General features: G+C 47.3%; 3 protein-coding genes across 4 annotated transcripts in view; 1 reads left to right on the top strand and 2 right to left on the bottom strand.

Annotated features, from left to right (window-relative positions):
* Positions 1–20,590, top strand: part of Cep97 (centrosomal protein 97kDa) — a 148,919-nt gene that overhangs the window by 19,966 nt on the left and 108,363 nt on the right. For both annotated transcript variants that reach the window (XM_065437570.2, XM_070539144.1), the window contains exon 9: positions 473–587. In XM_065437570.2, coding sequence (XP_065293642.1) covers positions 473–587 — 115 coding nt within the window. The remainder of the gene's footprint in view (positions 1–472; positions 588–20,590) is intronic.
* LOC135906261 (MICAL-like protein 2) lies at positions 6,124–8,229 on the bottom strand. The gene has a single exon (XM_065437568.2). The coding sequence runs from the start codon at positions 8,104–8,106 to the stop codon at positions 7,339–7,341; it is 768 nt and encodes a 255-aa protein (XP_065293640.1). The 5' UTR covers positions 8,107–8,229; the 3' UTR covers positions 6,124–7,338.
* On the bottom strand, positions 8,616–11,069 carry LOC135906260 (uncharacterized). The gene has a single exon (XM_065437567.2). The coding sequence runs from the start codon at positions 10,534–10,536 to the stop codon at positions 8,806–8,808; it is 1,731 nt and encodes a 576-aa protein (XP_065293639.1). The 5' UTR covers positions 10,537–11,069; the 3' UTR covers positions 8,616–8,805.

The raw sequence follows: 20,590 nt of genomic DNA, 5'->3' as shown, positions 1-20,590 counted from the left end.
GAAGGTTGAAGGAATTTTAATGAAAAGAAAAGGCTGCATGAGAGTCCCAAGCTGGTCTAGTTGGTTCACATTCAACATGGCAAGCGATGCAAATGACAGGATAAGTTATACGTACGGACAGGACAGAAGCTACTCTGTTTGTACCACTTGTCGTGTCATCTGCACTGTTCGTAATGTTGATCGTAAATGAACTGGCGTACATTAGATCTCTTGTGCAGTCCATTTCTGCTATACCAGGCCCTTTGTACCTTTCATTTTCTGTGATGCAAATCTGTTCTGTTTGTAGCACTTCACCATTATTTTGTGCTGTTTGTCATGGAAGGCTATAGCTATGCAAAATTAGTGCAAAAGCTGTAATGGGAGCTCGTAAAAAATTTCCCTTAAAGCTTTTGGCTACTTTTGTGTAGGTGCCACCTTTCTCTGTCATTAATCTAGCAGTGTCATCAGTGTATTCTGCATGTCCGCGGTGCAGCCTAAAAGCCGAGTGGTTGTACAGTCAAGGCAAAGGGCGCTGTTTCCATCTAGGCGACCACCTGGCGCTTGTTGAGTACCTGTCACAAGTCTGCCCACTTACTGGTGCCGACCAGGTAAGCTGGCCTAACTTTGTTGTATGTGTTTCCATTTCAGCTCGTCACCCGATTTTGTGCTTCTGTAAGTGCTGGTTTGCATACAAGAGGTCGTTTCAGGCAGCGTTAGTTTTATCATTGAGTAGCAACTAAAGTGAAGGCATGTATATATATTGCTGATGTTTTGTTCCAGTTTGCTTCCTACTTCCTCAAAGTGACAAAGGACGTTTTATTTGGGGGAAGAACTGCTGCCTTCACCTTTTGTTGCTACCCCTCGTTTCTTTTTCCATCAGAGATGCTTTAAAACTTGAAGACAGAAAGATTTTATGTACAGGTATTTAGAGGTGGTTATATGCAGGCAAACATTTGATCTGACAAGCCAAAGGTGCAGAGCACTGCACTCATGTTTAGAAACTCATGAGGAGTCAGCATCTCTGTTTTTGAAACCTCTGTCGCTCCTTCTTAACTACGTCATGGCAAATCAAAACACACCAGCGATATGATCGGGTCAACTGGGGCCTGGCATGCAGAAAATCATGGCTTTCTCTTGCACTGTCCTGGACACTGCCAGAAAAATAAAGGGATGGTAAAGTTGCCTGCCTAAAATGTTGCCACTTGCGTTGTGCCGTTCTTGGAACCTCTTAAGACAAATTAACTTATTCAAGAGGAACATGAGAATGCAAGCCTGTTCTGCTGCCTGTGCCGTATCATTCCCCAAGATGTCCATAGGCAAAGTGGCAACAGGCGCTGCACTATGCGGACTCCTCTAAGTGCTGGGGTACATTCACTTGATGATTAGCAAATTTGATTCCTTAGCCGGTGGCACTGAAGGCCAAACAATATAGCCATGCCACATTTTGGCACAATCTCATTCTGCGAAATTGCATGTTGGTGAGGCCGGAAGTGGTGATTGGTTTTTTCCCTGCACTTTAGGCACCTTCAATACCTCTGCCTCACATTGCTATCCTTTACATATACAGAAGAACAGATTTTGGTGTCCTTGACTTTGAAGCAATGTTATTTATAACAAGCATCACCACGTAGCACTTGGGCCACAGAACTAATATGCCTTTATAATGCGAACTGCGAGTCTTGTTACATGATGTAGACAAGATAATACTCAGCATCATGCACATTCTGGAAGGTGCGTATTGATGTAGTCCCGTGTCTGCAATGTGACCGTGAATATGCATCATTCCTCTGCGTTGTCACAAGTAAATTTGATAGGGTTACCAAATACACAATGATGCTGAGAGCAATTCAGCTGCACAGAGATGAACAAGAGATAAAATGACCATGAATACCCAAGAACACAGAGGAAGTGAGTGAAGGAAAGGAAATGAAGTGTTCACCAGGCACGCACTTGTGCCAATAACTTGTGTCGCTGTTCAGTGACATCGAAAGCGATGGCTAGTGTCTATGTGGCCACACTTTAGAATGAAAAGCTGCTGAAAGTTGTGCAGATCTTACCAAGTTTTCAAAAGAGCTACTGCATATTTGATTGCCTTATCCGAGTCACTTGCAGACTTATCCCTCAGTGGCAAGTGTGCAAGGCCTGCTTTTCCTATGTGGTTATCAAGGGTCTTGCATTTTATATTTTGTCTGTGTCATAGTCTCAGCAAGATGTGCACAAGCATCAGAAGGTTGGTACAACACCACACTCACATGCCACTGGATGTCCTTTTCATCTGGAGTTCAATTTAATTCAATTTGATTATGCCACAGTACATCATCATTTTGAGCTCTATCTACATTCTCTGCTCTTCAGCATCTCTCTATTACTCCCACTAAAGTGAGAAAAACAAAATCATCTGAGTAGCTCCAGCCTCTCAGATATTTTTATCCTTCTCGCTTATTGCTTAGCGAGGGCCTCAATTTTGGCTTTCTTGATGCCATGAGGTAGCATACAAGAGTTTATTAACCAGTTGCCGGCTCCTAAGCTCACATACTATGTCTGATGCTTGTGCTTGAAAGGACAATCCATGTCCACCACCTTGGTTGTGAACGGTGCTGGCTAAATGTCCCAGGGCTAACCTTGTACCCATACACAAACACTCAAGAAGGTGACATAAAATCTGAATTGGTAAAGTAACGCATGCATAAGGCGGAAGATGTGGGGTTGATCCTCACTTGTGGCAGGTTATCTTTTCATCCACTTTCGTCTTACTTTACATTATTATTTCTACATCTCATTTAAACATGATTAATTTCTCCTATGCTTTCCCTGGCTCATTTCCTGTATCTTTGTGTGGTTGTGACCTCCAGTTGCTATGGCATGTTATCTAAAGACTAGCTGATATGGCATGGACATACGGTGCTGTTAACTTTGATGTTTTGCTGCTGAATATGGGAGGTTGTGTCCTCTACTCCCAAACAAGGCAGCCTTATATTGAAGATGCAAGAGAAAAACAAACTTCCTATGTAGTCATACTTAAAGGAATCTAGCTGGTAAAAATTAACCACGAGCTCTTTACTGCAATTTTCCTCATAGCCCAGTGCACAGCTTTGTAACGTAAAAACTCATTACTTAATTATGCATCACTGGTGGCCAACTATCATACTAAATTAGATCACTCATTTCTCATCATTTGCACATATGCACTGCCTTACATGGCATCACTTGTGAAGGTCCTTCAGTGTTGCGAAATCTCCTACAAGTGCCTGTAAGGGTTGCAGGAGCAAACCATGAGATAACTGCATGATGTCAGGCTCGCTACTGAAAGGCTTGCTGTGATTTGTAAAGGTTGCTAACTTTTAATTTCAGTTTTACACCAAGGGTCAGCACTGCATTTTGATACCTGGCAGCATTAAAGAGACACTAAAGAGAAGAATAAGCTTAGCTGTGTTAGTAAAGGACCCTGCTTCAATACCAAAAAAAGCTTCTCCTACCATCAGAGGAGGCTTGGTAAGCCAAAAAAAGATGCAATAACAACACTGGTTTGTAGTTGCGGTTTTTTTTTGTGTTAGTAAAGATGGACTAAATTGTGTTCTAAAGAAGCCAAAGACGGAACTTAGCAAGTACTGTGACCTTTGACTGCACCGCATTGGCCCAAATCCGAAAACATACATTGAAGTCATTGATGTGACACTGATGTACCGGCACCAAGGTCTTGGTGCGAAAATTTAAAAAAATTAAAGTCCCGCCTTCATTTTCATTTTTGGCAATCAACCTCTTGTTGGGAAATTAGCGAACAAAAAGTGTTTTCAGGGTACTTTATTACTGTAAATTGATATATTGTTTCTCTTTAATGTCGATTTAAATGCATCACGAAGGAGCACGAACACAATTTATTTAAGAAATACCCTGTATTGCCTGTATGTAATTCTAAAGCGAGAAGAGCTTTGACCAAATTGCTTTATCACAGTATCATTGTGCTTTTTAGTTTTTAAGTTTTTACTCTCAAATGGAAACCACAATTCATCACCACTAGATTCTGCAATGGCAGCTCAGTGAATATGGCATTTTGCTGCCGATTGTGAGCTTGCGGGTTTAGTTGTCGGCTACTCTGGTCTTGTTCAGATGGGTGTGAAATGCAGATGTCGATGTGTACTTAGTTTTGAGCACACATTAAAAAACCCGAGGCAGTCAAAATTAATCCGGATGCCTCTAGTAAGAAGTCTCTCAAAACCTCAGCATTGCATTATGGAAATGTAAACCCCATGAATCGTCATATATTAAGTGCCATCAATAAGAAATCACCACTGGAACAGTAACACTTCATATTTGCAGCTTTCCTTTATTGTATGTTGAACACATGCATTGCACTCATCTGCAGTGTCATGTTGCTAAAACTCAGTGTGAAATAACCGTGTGCCACTAAAATTTTTCTCTGATTTATTCTGCTGACACTGTTTGATAACATCTCTTTTCAACATGTCAAAGTGACGGAGCTAGTGCTAGGAGCATAAATTTAGAGTAACATTGAGGAAGAATTAAGCTCTATCAGGTGAAGTATAGCAGAACCTTGTTGACGAGTTACTGTTTTTTATGTTTTCATGGCTCTTGTGCTCTGAAATGCTGGCACCATTTAGTTCCCATGGGATCATGTGTATTAGCTTCCCACTTATGTCCCAAAAATTCAATGGCGCACCTCTGATGTGGCATCACCTTTCAGCTGTATTTACGTTGACTGCCGCCGCCGTGTGTTTGGATACCTTGTGTGGTTACTTCACTATATAGACAGCTGTGCAGAAACTGAAAACGCACTGTGAATGTTCAAAGAGAAACTGTTATTATTGAACATTCGACACAGGCATCACATGAAAATCACAAGCTTGACTTAGTACGAGTCACGACTACAATTGTGCGATGACAGCGTTTAATGTTCATTCTGTCAAGCAACAATAGTGAGCTTTATTTCGTAGGTTTTCAATATTTTGTTGCTTTCCTATTCAACTGTAGGGTTATTGAATATTATGTTGTTTTGGATCATGCATTCTCTTTCTGGTGTCTGCCAAAAAAATTATCAGCAGAGTTCTGCTGCATTTTTGCAAGACATTATCTACATTTATTTCGTGGGAAAAGGTTATTAGCACAGAAAATTAAGGGCAAGTTTTCCCGTTTTGAATTTTACACCCAAATAAAACGACCAGTGCTTCAGCATGTCATCGGGGATGTTGAAGTTTTTTTCACATGTATGGGCAGTTCTCACTTATTTAGAAAATGTTTTCAAAATCATCTAGGTTGAGTGTTCGGTTCCTTTAGATCGCAATGTAATCCTTTTTCTATTGGTGAACAACTATTAGTTAGCTCAGCGTAGACAATGTCAAAACCTCACTATGTCACAAAAAGCCAGTTACATAACTGCAAGCCCATCTTCCATTCTTGCGTCTTCTCTAGCTTTAGCTTACCAAGACTCTGCTTGTGGTAAGACTAACATTTCTGGTATCACAGAAGTGTCATTTACCAATTTAACTTGGCAGTATTCTTTAGTGTCCATTTAACCTTCCAAGAAAGCCATCCAAGAGCTTAACATGCACATTGACCTACTTTGAAAAATCACATGTGGCCAGTTTATTTTTGCTGCACAAGGCTTAAAGGCTTGTTGTTTGAGTTATATATTTAAGTAATAGTGCTCTGCAAAACTCCACAGGACAGAACAAATTTTATGCAAGGAAATACTGCCATTCATCAAGCTTTAGCAGAATCCTAGAAGAAGAGCCACTGAAGGAAACCAAAATAGCTCTATTCGAAGCAAATGCCCCAATTAGGGGAACTGCAATTTTCCCGCACTTGAAGTTATTCTCATAGGCTTTGATTTATTAGTTTCTACTCTGCCTCCTTGCTAGTATGCGCACTATATTTTCTTCCTATGTTGCTCAAAATTATTTTCTCATTCTTGTTCAGCAGTGTTCCGCCACCTCTGATTAAATAAGGTAAATTTATAATAATGGTTGAGAGGCAGATGCCAGAGGTTCTTGTCTGAATGCTACCCGACACAACTGTGAGCCACTCTTTCTTGATACTGTCCTGGAGATTTGAGAGTGAGGCACAGGAGGCAAAAAGAGATGCCTCCTGACCTGTTACATGAGGAAGCAGTAATCCACACTCAAGGAATCCAGCAAAAAGAGACGTCTTCCTTTAATTGCATCCAGGGTTTTGCACAATCGATACAGAGCACTTGTTCAGGCACGGGTTCAAGAGCTTTGGCCAACAATAAACAAAAGACTCATGCAGTCGGGGAGGAGCGACAGTTATGCAACTTTGAGCAGTACGTTATGCACCTAAGATACAGGACGGCTGGATACTGGAATGTGGAGTGTCTCGTGGAAGACAGCTCGTAGGAAACACACCTACTAGACACTGTGGTGAGCACAAGCACCTTTCACCAGGGGCTATTCGTTGAGCAGGCAGAGACATTATTTTTCCTTCGTTTAACTTCTCACAACAGCTGGCTGCATGGAACTCTTGAAAACAGGTTTTAGCGTGCATGTAAACATCACACATCCATGTAGCCAACACACCAAGGCCACCCAGCTCGCAGCATCTTAAGCGCTTTGCTTGCAGCCTTACACAAGCCAGTCAATAATAACATGCATCTATCAAACACAGCCAGGTAATGCCTCGTTATAATAAGCAATAGCTCTATATCAAAACTCTAAGTCTGTTATAATATATCCATTTATATGTACACACATATGTTTCCTAAGGAAAGAAAAGCAAGCACGCAAAAAACGTCGCAGTCTATTATGAATTCATTGTGCATCAATTACGCGACAAAAAAAAAAAGAAGAGATATGAAGCAAAGTGCGAAGTAGTTACGTGCAGTAAAGTGGCACTGATAGCACAGGAAAAGGTGTGCGCGTTCGAAGGAGCTACGGAGTTTCTTTCACCAAACACGAAACTGCTCGTGCAGCGAATTTTACAAGAAAGCGACCGCGTTTGGCATGGCCAGTCCAGAAGGCGGGGGCTTTTTTTAATAAGGCAAGAGAGCGTTGCATGAAGTGCTCGCGAAGTCGCCTCGTCGCCAACGCCGAAAAGTATTGCACACAGCTAAGTAGACAAGCACGTTTTGGACAAGCGCGCGCGCGCGAGGCCGTCCCTCGAAGGACGTGATCAGGCGTGCTCCCTCCCGGGGACATTTTTTTCGGGTCGGCGCAGGAAGCGTGGTCCGGTTGGCGACCCCGGGCCACCGGGTTCCTCGTCGTCGCCCACGCGAGGGGGGAGAAAACGGGCGGCGTTGACTACTGGTGGGACCGCGTGCGCGGCTCGTCCGGGCCCGCCGCCCCAACCGAAGCCCGGGGCTACTGGCGCGGCCTTCGTCGGGGCCGGTCACGTCACGTTGTCCACCAGTCTGTTGGGCGTCAGTCCCAGGAAGCTGGCGAACACCTCGCGGTTGGAGGCGCACGCGGGGCTCGGCGCGGCCTGGCCCCGCTGATCGCAGAGCGCGCGCAGGGCCTTCTCGGCGATCACCGTGAACGGCACGGTCACCTCGGGAAAGCCGTTGCCGTAGTCGCTGCCGCGCAGCAGGACGCGCTTCACCGGTGACGGGGCTGGCGCTGGGGGTGGCTGCTGCTGCAGCGGGGCCGCGCGGTGAGGCACAAGAGGCGCGTAGCCGTGCGGGAACTCGCAGGGCAGGAACGCGGGTGCCGCGGCTGCCCGCGCTGGGGACGGTGGTTCGCTGGCCTGCGGCTCGCGCGCCGGACACTTCCGGTAGTGCGTGCTCGCATCGGCGGCCGCCAGCGCACGTGCGGGCTCGCCGCCACACCAGGTATCGCGCGGCCAGGGCTCGGCGCGCACCAGCTCTCCGGGGGGTCTCGGGACGCAGTACGCAGCGCTCATCACCGGCGGGGCCTGGTGTTGCTGCGGCGGTTGCTGGTGCCATCCCAGGGCGGCCGTCGCATGACCGCGCGGCGGTAGTGGTGGCGGCGTGGCCGGCGGTGTGGTGGCCGCCTTCTTCACCTTGCGCCAGCCGCGGATGGTGGACTCGTTGAGGCCGAACTTCGTACCGGCCGCGCGATTGCTGAAGCGCTCGGCGAACTGTATCACCTGCAGCTTGAACTTCGCGTCGTACTTGCCCTTCTTCGCGGCCGGCGTCATCGCGCAGCGCTTTACTTCTCTGCTGCCGCCGATGCGTGTTTCGCCCCTGTGCGCGAACGGGGTAAAAGACCTCCGTCTGCTCCGGTCGCTCAGGGAGGGCGCCACGCGTCGCAGCGCCGCGCGCGCGCCACCCCCCCTCCTCGTCACCACCCGCGGCGCCAGCGGAGACGCCGGTGCGATTTTGCCGCCTTCTAGCATTCTCTTTTCGTTGTACCCTGCGGGCACTAAAAAGTTTGAAATGTTACGATATCGCACCGGCCGCCAATGCACAGGGCAACTTCGCTTTCGGTATAGTGACCTTCGCTGTTTTGTCGGTGACCTGCCGATTATGTAGCCAGCATTTTACCGCACGAGGTCTCAAGAGCGAAAAAAAAAAAGAAAGCCGCCCAGTATGCGCTTTCCGCATGAGTGGTGCTGGTTGTGCTGCAAGTATGACGCTCTACATTGTTCTGCTGAATGGGATGTTAGTGAGTTTTGTATGGTTTCACACAGAAGGGAGACAACAGATCGATTAATACTGCTACACACTTTTTTTTAATACAAAGTAACAAGATGTCCCCGCCCTCCCCATTTCGAACACAAACATTGTGATCTACAAAAACACCATTTACAGCTGCACTCAACCGTAGTTCCAGCAGTCAGAACACTTCAATTCACAAAACACTGTCTCTGTTGCATGTTCTTGTACAGAGACTTATGCTAAGGACGAGGCCTGCCTCGAACTGGGATGTTGCGTTTTTCCCATAGCTTTTTTACGATGCCTTCCAGTCTCTGCCTGCTACCAGATCTCATATAGAACATCATAATGGGGGGCACATAGTTGCTCGTAGTTTGAGCTAAGCACGACATCTTGGGCAGTGTGGGCTTGTTTACAGCCCGTGAAAGGTCCAGCGGTTGATGCTCATCTGAAGACGTGCCTGCTTTGCTCTGCACTGCAGACGGCTTCGCTGCGGAATGTTCTTGCGGCATTCTCGTTGTGAGCAGTGCAGCTAGCCTGGCAGGTGTTGCTCCCGGGGGGAACATTCTTGCATGCACACTTGGGTGGTCCAGGATTGAGTTGTGGTTAACAAAGCCTCGACCACCATTTTGACCTACAGACACATGCACATGGTGGAAACTTTGTGGAGATTTCCTGTTCTCCAAAGATTGTGGCGCAGGGAAGTCTATGGGACTTCTCATCTTGCTTCTCAGCTTTGAAGTGTCTTGAATAAGCCGCCTTCTGTTGTGTGGTGCCTGGTAGGCTACATAGTGACCAGGAGTGGTGTTCTTACGAGTACGGCCTCCAATTGCACTGTGTTCACGCGCACAAGTGTCTATTGTAGGCAAAAGCTCTTTGGGAATACCATGGTTGCCGGGTGTCCTGATACTCGGCGAAAGGTCAGTGTTTGGTTCGGATGATGGTACCTTTGAAGTGGCAGTTGCGGCTGGAGTGGAAAGAGCAGTCTTTGATGCAGGGATGCTTAAAGGATGCCTGGATTGCAGGCTACATATTTCCTGCTTTTCCACTTGGATAGCATTATTCAGTAAAGCAGTTGAGGTATCGAGTATATCGATGCTGAGAGAATCTTTGGTTGACAACTCTGAGGCTACCTCTTGTGGCGAGGGCGCCTTAGGAAGCTCCACCTTTCGCACTACGAGCGGCGCAACCGGACTGGAAGCCGAAGCGACCATGTCATACACACTATCGGAGTCCACTAATGGGAACACGGCCTCCACCTTTTGCACAGCACTGCCAGCGTCGGGCGAGGTAGGCTGGGCAGCCGGGGAATGTGTGTTGGGAACCGTCATGCGGGCGAGTTCCTCTTCGCCGTCCCGCTGATGGCCGGGCTTGGCCAGGGGGCTCTGCGGCCAGCTGCTATCTGCCGCTTTATCACTGCCGGGGGGCTTTCCCGTTGCCGATAAGCCGTCAGGTATCAGAGCGAGCGGCCGGTGCAAGGAGATCTTGAGCTTCAGCGAGCCTTCCTCGAGCGTGCAGACTCCGTGCACGTCCCCTGCGCTGCTCGGTTGGTGGTCCGCATCGGCGCCGGTCGGCGCCGCCTTCTTGTGATGGTGGTGGTGGTGGTGATGGTGCGCCGTCGACTGAGCGCCGACGCTGGGCACGTCTCCGTCGGACTCGCAGCCGCGCTGGACGTCGGCACCGCGTGCCCTCTTGGTGCGCTCGCCGTCCTCGCTGCGTCGTCGCTTCACCGGAGCGGCGAGCAACGGCTGGGCCAGCCCGCCGCCGTCCAGGGCATCGCCGTTCTGCGCGTACATGGCGTGTTGCTCGCCGTTGTCGAACGCCAGCGCTGCGCGCACGTGGTGCTGTTTGTCGTGGTCACACTTCCCTCGTGCTTCGCGGCCCCTCTGGTCTTCGGCGTTGTCCGAATGCGGCGAGGAGGCGACCAGGTTTTCGTCGGCACCGTGCACGAGCGGTTGATTGATAGGGCGCATACGTCGCGCGCCGCCGCCGAACGCCAATTCGCAAATGTCACCCACTGGTATCGGCGCCGGCGGCAAGCGAGAGAGCCGGCCGAGCGCGTCGCCGAAATCGCTTCCTTCCCTTGTGCCGTGCGAGTTCAGCGGCGGCGGCACACACACACCGCGAAGAGGGCAAAGATGGATTCCTCGCCTACCTCGGGAGTCTCGCAGCAGAGCGGCGGCGTAGTTCGGCGGGCATGCCGTGTCACACAGCCCGAGGAGAGCGAGCGGTTTTGTTTTGCCGCGGCGCCGCTCGTCGTTGCCGTCAGTTCGTCACTTGGCGGGCGCTGTGTCGGCGTCGTGTTCTTCCCGGGCCCGCTGTTCGGTGCATTCGACTAGGTGCTAGCTAGAGCCGGCACAGGGCGACAACATGGCCCATTCCGGTGACACAACATCTTCGTCGTCGGGGCGGCCGCCTTGCTAGCACCCCCGAAAAACTTGGTTTTTCTTTTCGCTCTCCCTCGTTCATTCTCTCCCGCGAATATGACACGGGTTTTTGACGCCGGGCGGCGCTGCGATGTCAGACCGGAAGCTTTATGACCGGAAACAAGCTCTCCATCTTTCTTTGCTTTCTCGCTCTCTCTCGATCTGCTGCCGAGTGCTGAGGCGCGGTTACGAGGGCAAGAGGCAGAATTCGGCCACCGGCAGCCGCTGCGCTGTCGATGAAGGATTCTCGCGCCCTGCTGCCGGTCGTGCTTTATTCTCTGGCTTCTCGTCTCGCATTCCATTTAGAGCGCGCGGCGTCTTTACTGCTCCTTTATTGCGTCGTAAATAGAAGAAAGAGAAAGCACAAAGGCGTTCTGTCGCTCAGTGCAAGGTTGCGGGTTCGTTCGGTTCCGAGCACTCAGACACCGGCGCATTCTTTGAAATATTGCGAACAAACTCGTCTTGCTGGAAACCTTACCAAACTGATTCACAGCTGCCGCCTTCCGATGTGTGCGCGCATGTGAAGGTGCTTGTTATGTGGAGATTTCTGAAGCATAACGCCACAGAGAAAGAAAATACAAGCTCTATGATAAACCCTTTGTCGGCTCACTGCTCTTCAGCGTGCTCCGTGACCAGCTTTGTACGCAGCCGTCGATCCGGGGTGTGCGAAGCTTTGTAAAAAGTACAGCCGATTAGTCAACAAATTTCCTGGCATTGCAGTGTGTTCGTTGTTGCAGGATTTACTTAAGACGAGGACGTACTGAGAATGACGCGACGGGTGCACGCACGTTCACCGAAGCAGGAGAACAATAAAATTCATTGGCGATTTAGCGCTAAATGCGAGAAAGCTGCGTTGAACATCACGTCGCACCTCTTTGAGGCCCCCGGACCCATTATTTAAACCATTGCAGGAACATCGCGAAGGGTTGTTCAGAAGTTCACTTGACACACGTTCTTCCTCTTCGAGGGGGGAAGTGCAGCAGACGATGTTCCGCAGCAGACTACGGTTAATTGCACTTTTTGTATACGGTATAATTAAATACACACGCACTTCTAAGCTCTCCCACTCCCTCTCTACCACGCGACCGTATTCTCGAACTTCACACACATACACGTTTTTTTCCCCCACTTTGACACACCTATTGCTAACGCATTAATATAATTGTGCCGAAAAGATAGCGCTACGCTGCTATCTCTCTGCTGACTTAGCACGCCAGACGCCCGGATCGATCGTCCCTGCTGGTTTTCTTTTCTTCCGCGTTCCATCCTAATCTAATTACCCCGCGCTCCCTCACATTTTGGATTTCGAGCCACCTTTTTTCAGGGAGAAAAATTACTACAGCTCAACCTCTATTTCAAAGAAATCGCTCACAAAGAGCACGTAGAGCGATGGCTCATGCAAATTTATTCTGATTGGCGGTGGTTTTGCGATAGTGTGTGTGCGTGTTTGAGGGGAAATGAGCTCAGACAGGATTCCCCTGCGTGCGTAGGACCGTCATTGCAGTCCCAGCCCTTCAAGTCTGCGAGTATGGCGAGGCAACCGTGTCGTTGGCAAAACATTGCTTCCAGAGCCCCTGCCTTTTTTATATTTAACACACGTTCGCTAACGCGAAGTTTCGAGGGCACTAAAGATATGTTCCTAAGCGGAAGATTATTACACGGTGGGTTCACTTAGCCGTTTATTGTTTTCGTGACATCCACACACCCAGTCACAGGACACCCAGGCCATTCTCAGAGGACATTTTGTGTCCTTGGCCCCAACAGAGATATATACCAGAGCCCGCGCTACAGTTTTGAACATGCTGCTGTGTTGACTAGCATGATTGCGCTGATATTCTTGTCATCTTCCATCCCTCTTTTGTTCCTGTTTCCTAGTGCGGAGTAGTAGCAGGTTAGGTTAGCTTAAGCATTTATAATTAATCAAGTCTACTACCATTGTGTGCACGCGCAACAGTTTCGCTTTGTCGGTGTAACACATTTGCTGAAAATAAAAAAAAAATATAAAGCACAACTAGGACTTCATATCGCCGTGATTAACGAAACCCGTATGCTGTGCTTTTTACATATATTTTTTTCCCACTGCCCGAAATTAGCTCTCTCAGGACAGTGGTTGCAAGAACGGCAACGTATTCTCCTCTTGGGTCGCACTGACAATGTGCGTTTTGTAAATTTATTCATTTATTTATTCAGTGACCCTCAGGGCCACTGACATTCAGAAGGGAGTGGTTATGAACAATAAATAAAGAAATCTGTACAAAGTTAAAACACATATAGAAAGAAAGCTTGGCTGCTAATACAGTGTTAGCTAATTACTAATAACGAAAAAGGACAAGCATAAGGCAAATGGCATAGCAATGAACAATGTAATAAGTAATAAGCAGTGTACTACGCACACAAACAGCAGTGGTGCACACAAGGTAACGTTTAACACCAACTCGCCACTCTTGTGTTGGACAAGACGTTGAAGAAATTAAACATTCGTCGTCAACATCACCGCTAATTATCGTCAATCAAAGCAAACAGCACAGAAAGCTTCGCGCACATCGATTCCCACAATGCGTGGGATCTGCAATATTTTTGATTAAGTTCTACGGAATTTTAAAAAATCTCGTGTGCGCAGACAGCCCAATTCCTGTGCTTGAGCTGAATTATTCGAAAAGGCGATCATTACTAGCACGAGAAATAGAAACACATATCCAATTAACAAGAATTCGCTAATGAACTACCCAATTAATTGCTTTACGGTAGATATTGCAATGTACCAATTGTAGCCGAAGAGTTTGCAAGACGCATCCAGTTGAAATGAATTTCCAAGGTGACGCCAGTTTTGAGATATTATTTCCTCAAGTTGTGGGACGAAGTACATGGGCGTTCCGGTCGATTTTGTGCTTCAATGCATAAAAGAGCGTTTTGTTAAAATATACACTCAGAAACACCTCTGTATGCGTAAGCATACAGAGGTGTTTACAGCGTTTACAGATACTTACGCATACAGAGTATGCGTAAGCATTGCGCCACTTGCTCATGTCGTTGCCGCCCGATGTCATTATCAATGTTATGACATCAAGCTTATCAACCTTTAGCAGTCGTTGTAATCAAACTAGATCCGACCCTTATCAACCATTATAGGTAGTTATCAACTTTATCGGACTCGATCCGATCCTTATCAACTCCTATCTGTCTTTATCAACCTTATCGGACATGATTCGATCCTTATCAACTCTTTTCGGTCTTTATCAACCCTATCGGACTTCATCCGACCTTTTATAACCGTTATCAGTGCTTATTTATCAGATTCATCCGACCGTTACAAGCCCTTATCACTCTTTAGCATTCATCTTATCCATCTACGACGAACCATTATCAACCGTGACGAGACCCATATAACCTCTCATCACTCCTTATCATCCTTATCAAGTCATTGGCTGCTTATCTATCTGTGCGGCGTGAAGCACATGAACCCTCATAGATCGGTGGCATTTCAATGGGTGAAGGAACGCCTCAACGGAAGGCAACGGGGTTATGGCGTGCTTGGCATTAAATTTTTGCAATATCGCAATTTTCCTGATGTCTGCAATGCACCAAGTCGGCTCTACATGTGGTTCTAGAGATGGCTTTTGTTCCACCATCACCAAATCTTTCAACAAAGCCTTCATAAAAACTGTTGTTTGATACACTATTTTCTTTATAGCGATTTGTATTACGTGACGGACAGGTTTACTCGTTGGGTAGGCATAGAAATTCTTACGCATTTAAAAATTGAGTGGGCCAGCGGTGCATTTTTTCGGCGAGTTTGATGGCGCATATCTCCAGACTGGTGTCATTCTGGAAATTCATTCCAAGGGGATAGACAAACTCTGCTGCTGCAATTCTTAAATTGCAATAGACGCCGTAAATAGTAATTAGTGGGGAAGTTAATTAGTGAATCTTTGTTAATTAGTCGTACGTGTGTTTTCATATTTTTGCTTTTTGTGCATATCCGCCTCTGAATAATCCAGCACAAGGACTATAATCGTGTTATCTGCAACAGACAAATTTTGTAAAATCAATAGAGCTTGCATATGGTCACCCCCGCATATGGGAGCATAAAACAACCGTCCAACAGATCCCGAGGAAAGTATGCGAGCGTTCGTTGAAGAAAAGCTTTTTTCCGACTTGTGTTACGATGTGAACGAATTGTGTAGCGCGAGCGGCTGCCCGATCGATATTCGCCATAAATGTTCCATATTTTTCTCTGCCTCCTTTAATGGAGCGGGCCGGCCATTCCAGCGCGAACTCTGCTATAAGGCTGGCTTCCGCTGCAGCAGCAGCAGGTAGCGCTTGCTGCAACTGCTGCAGCCAACCAGTCCACGTTGGGGGGGTCTTGACCTTGAACGTACCCGCACCCCGCTTCTCGCGCCACGTTGCATGGCGCGCACTGAAAATATTATGATGCCTCGAGCTGGGCTTGCGTGGCAAGTCCAGGAGGTGGCGCCAGAACATATATCTATGCATATGTACAAAAACAATCGATTGCTTCGATTGAGACTATGTGTAAGTAAACTTTGTCATTTTTTTTACATCGCTTCTATCGTTGCAAGAGCGGTTGGACAGCCTTTGAGCGTCGCCTTGTTTTAATTCACACAGCTGTCTTCATCACGATAGCATCATCTCAAGTGCCATCATATTGAAATTTCTTGGAGCTCTGTGCGTGAGGTTTTATTTATTTGTTTATTTCCTTATTTATTTATTTATTTCATAAAACATCCAGTGCTGGCGGAATGTATGCATTAAGTACAAAAAGAAAGGGGACGATAAATTTTGCCTCCGATCTTAGTATATATAATGTTATGAGGTCAGTATAAGTATTCATAGGAATGCACAACCACAGACTAACTAAAAAAAGAAAAAGGAGTACATGCGTGAGATCCACGTCTGCTAAATGCGCCTGTGTATATATGGACTAGAATAGCTACAAAGCGTACCGAGCCAAAATATCTCCGGAATTTTCACCCGAATGGCATTCCGTAACTGACGCCTTGCGGCAACTCATTTATCATTGTAGTTGTATGCGAAAAAACAAATCGCTGCGGCACAAATACTCGGCGAACCTTCATAGCAAAACCAAAAAGAAAGAACACGGTCCCTTAAAAAAAGAAAGAACAAAGAAAAAAAACGAAAAATAAAGGCATATAACCGTGAGGTTCTTCGCGTAACTAGCGAAATAACATGCTCGTGACAAGCAAGCATCTTGGCTATTCGTATTTTATTCGTGCAAGTAGCATAACTAATCGAAATGCGCAAACTCGTGTACTTAGAATTTGGTGTGTGTTAAATAACAGCAAGTGGTCAAATCTCATAGCCCATCTGCGGTTGCTTTAGGACGTTCACCCCAGTCAACATCAATCAATCAGTCAAGCCTCTTTTTTTTTTTTTCGAGCCGGTTCTCCTCGGTTCCTATAAGAAGGATTGCGCTCCAAGGGCTCTCCTTCGCTTTGTAAGGGTGCCCCCTCACAGTAAGGGAGCACCCAAGTGCCATGTAGGGGGCTTCGCCCCCACCATTCATATAATCGTCAATGAATGTTTCTACCACCATCCTCGGTTCCCGTCACATGGCTTCTTTCACGAGCGAAAAATGTCGACTACAATCTCGCCCCTTGCCGCTCGAGCGCTTCCATCTCGAAAAGCACGGTGGCCGTTTGCGGCTCACCGCACCAAGGATTGCCACCTGATGTTCGAGATCGTCGGAGCCCGGCCACTGCGCGGAAGTCACCCGTTTTTTCGACACGGGCGGGTCTCTTCGTGGAAACTGCGCGTGCAGTTCCAAAAAGCAACAGAGGGGGGACTCAAACAGTGCACCTTCGTAGTACGCGGTGACTGCCGTCTGCACTGCGTTCACGGCAGTGATGCACGGCTTAAGCTTTTACGCGCAAAAGCGTGTGCCTCACCACACAAGCGGAAGCTGCGCGAACCGTCTCAAAGCTAACGTAGCTGAAAGCGACGGGGCAGCGCTGTAAAAACGGCCAGAAGTTCGGAGAACTGATCGCGATTGTGTCGTCTGCTGGAAACCCTTCTCTTCTCCCCTCACCTCCACCACCACCTTTTGTCGACGCAAAAGTGACATGCCAAGATGAGCTTCAGGAGAAGTATATGCTGACGGTACAAGAAAAAGAGAGATAAATTTTAATTGAAGACCGAGCACGTCCTCCCCCCCCCTCCCTCCCACCACGAGGTATAGAAGAATTCCGAGTTCAGCGTATTTCGCTGAAATATTAGGTGGCAAACCTCTTGAAGGCAAAGTAATATCAAGGGCCTGAGTGTTCTCGTGCAAGGTCTTACCTTTCACGAGGCGCGAAAAACTCGCAAACTCAGCCAAAACATATATTGCCGCTCTGTTTGCCTCGACAGGCAGGCTTCTAGGTTATATAATCGGAGAGGGTGCGTGTAATATGCTATTGCTGAAAGTTATTTTACGTATTAGCTCAGTATTTCTGTCTTCGACAAGAAATCTCATAATATGAAGACACTCTTTGCATTATACTCAGACCACGTTCGTGACGTTTAGTCGATCGGTGATGGCCCGCCTAATAAAGCGTTTCACGGAGTGCTGTTTTATGGAAAGGACGGTGTCTGTCTGGTCGAAAGTGCTGCATCCACGATAGTTTCATCGAAGCTACATTTTAATGACTGCGTGATGTTTCGCAAAGTCGCGCCAGTAACATAGTACTTTTCAGTCCGTCCTCAGCGCAATGTTATTTTTCTTGTGGGCCGTCCGGCACGCCGAGGAAGCCGCCCGAGTCCAAGGACTCGAGGCCGTCACCTAGGCTGGGGTGCTTATTTCCCCACCCAGCTCAAATCGCCGGACATTTGCAATAAAGTTTTCACTCACTCACTATCGTTGCGAAACAGATTAGCGCATCGAACAACCACATCTTAAATACCTCAGCGTTCCTCTACAACCGGCCTCCCTTGGACTACTGACATCATCTATTCAATAACACTGCAAACCAAGATTCGGGATATATTTGGTGGAACTTTTCACAGCCAGCATAAGCGCCATGAAATCTTGCCTCGGTTTACCATATTGACATGTGTACTCGTTTACCCCCCCCCCTCGCCCCCCTTTTCCCTCCTTTTTTTCTGGGGACCGCATTTCTCCCGTTAGCAACTTCATGTTATCGCTCGGTGAATGACGTGCTTGCATGTATCAGAACATTCTCGATCATTCTTGCCGATTGTATCAGTTGTCTTTCGACGATCGCCGACTATGCTTGCCGCTGTCGTTGTGCTTTGAGTGTCACTTGCTCTTAGGGGCAAGCACAAGTTCGGCCCTTAAAAAGTTTAGTGATTCACAGTTTTTGCTACTGTGTTCTTCACCGTCGCTACTACGTGACAATATTATTAGCATGGCAGCAGCATTTTGCGTACACTTTTAATGCTCAGCAGGAACCGAAGATTTATCTAAAATTACTCCATATCGTTTATGATGCCAACGTGTGATTTGTGCAATTAAGTTTCGTTGAAACTTCTTTCGAAGGAACGGTGAAGTGTGGCTTTTGTAGTTTGGTACCGTTTACACATCACACATGGAAGCGCGGTCATGCTAAATATCAATTTTACGGCGCCTTTGCGAAGCGAAAGACATGTCTGTGTTGTTCATATTTGTTGGTCCACGTTCTGAAGTAAGCCGACCATCTCCCTTTAGGGGGATTTGGTTTAAACTGCGGTATTTATCTAAACGGTTTTGCCTATTGTGACAACATATTCTGTAAGTTGTACACGAGCAATGCAATGATAGTACCACCCTTCTTCCTCCGTCGAAAACGGAGACTCATGCCCCTTCCCAATCATGAGAAAAATCCTGGCACCGCCCCTGGTCGTTTCTCAGCTTCGCCCGCCGTCGGTAGGCCTATCGCGACGCCAGTGTGCTCGGATGAGTGAGTGAGCCGATCTCGGATTCAGTATATTCGGATGAATGGGTGGAGCCGATCCCGGATTTACTGTTCTCAGATCAATTAGTGGGTCGACTTAAGAGTGTCCTCGCATGGCTGAATCCGGCCTATCCCTCAAACGTGCTCGGATGGGTGTGTGGGCTGATCCAGAAGTCTCTTCTGAATTCGGGGAAGTGTGTGGACCATTCCGGAAGGTGGTGCACACACAGGGCTCCCGGCGCACAACGCTTTTTCAGCGTGTACGAAATCTCACTAGCGGTCGTCTGTAACATTCACTGAATTTAATGAAATATTTATCGAAAGGATGTCGTTCAATGTCGATAGGACGCCAGAAAACTTTCGTATGGAAACGAACTCCTAAATTATGCTATTCCAACTGGCCCCAACACAAGCCTTAATCAATAATCGTAAGTCCGAAATATCGTATTCGCCAGAAAATAACTGACTTTATTCCACAAGTGGCCAAAAGAGCTGGTCAACGCGTTGCTGCACTCGCGTACGCTTGCCTGCAACCTTGATCAGTCCACGTATGTCGCAAATTACAGTCGATAGGACTATTTTTAAATTTTACCTATACACTATATGTGGGCTCGTGCAGACGAGTGTAGTGTGGGACAGACTATCACGTCTTGTGCTGCACTTGGCTGACTGGACTGTAGCCAATCAGAGCAGACCGCGCGTCGTTTTCTCCATAAGCAGACGAAAAGCGCCCGATTCCGCGCCCACTGGCTGCGTATATGCCTTTTTCCGAAACTATAAACGCCAGTGTTGTAGGAGTTTCCTTTCAGCAACAAATCTAGATTAACGGCAGCCAAATACCTCGTGAAGGCGCAGCAGAAGACAACTTCTCTAATCATATAATAGAGCGCGTAGTCTGCCTGCACCATCATTGAGTAAGAAAATAATTTTAACCTCTTAGAAGGTTAGCTCACCTTCCTATGTGACATACGGTCACGCCAGTGCTTCGGTGCCGTCCCCACAGCGTTCATTCACTATATATCGTTGTCTTAGCGCCTACAGTCGCGGACAAAATGGCGGCACACGTTTGCAACGCCAGCCTGTTTGTCTTGTCTTTTTCTTTTTTTTAAACCTACACTAGCTATACGAATGTGGCTGGTGTAAAAGGTCACGATTTCTTTTACTTACTGTAGAATAGTGTAGCGCCGCCCATCTACTAGAAGCCATTTTTTATAGCTGTTGTGTATCATGAAAACTGCACTTTTTACACTGCGGTTTCAATGAGTGTAGCTAGCAGACGACAAACAAGTAGGCGGGCGTTGCAAATGCGTGGCGCGATTTTGTCTACGACTGTCTGCGCTGATAGAACGACGATAGTGAAGGTTCGATGCAGGCACAGACATCAAAGTGCCGGGTTGACCATGTGTAGCAGACGGTCACAGAGGAAGGTGAGATAATCGTTCAAGAAGACAATATTACGGATGGTACGGGCTGTTTACGACTCGGCGCTGCATTATACGCACTGAAAAGTTGTTTTCGTGCACAGCGCATTCGCGATGTATTTTGCTGCAGTTTGTCTCGATTTGTTGATGAAAGGAAACTCGTACATTGACGTTTAGCTTTAGGAAACATCATAGACACAGCCATTAAGTGCGAAGTTAGGCGAAGTGCGGAGTCGGTTGCTTTTTGTCTGCTGATGAAGAAGATGACGC

The sequence above is a fragment of the Dermacentor albipictus genome, chromosome 5 (genome assembly GCF_038994185.2).
Source record: "Dermacentor albipictus isolate Rhodes 1998 colony chromosome 5, USDA_Dalb.pri_finalv2, whole genome shotgun sequence".
NCBI lineage: Eukaryota > Metazoa > Arthropoda > Arachnida > Ixodida > Ixodidae > Dermacentor > Dermacentor albipictus.
This window is presented reverse-complemented; position numbering and strand designations above follow the sequence as displayed.

Bases quoted from the DNA above. Each gene is read 5' to 3' on its own strand.
- LOC135906261 (XM_065437568.2), bottom strand. From the start codon at position 8,106: ATGACGCCGGCCGCGAAGAAGGGCAAGTACGACGCGAAGTTCAAGCTG.
- LOC135906260 (XM_065437567.2), bottom strand. From the start codon at position 10,536: ATGCGCCCTATCAATCAACCGCTCGTGCACGGTGCCGACGAAAACCTG.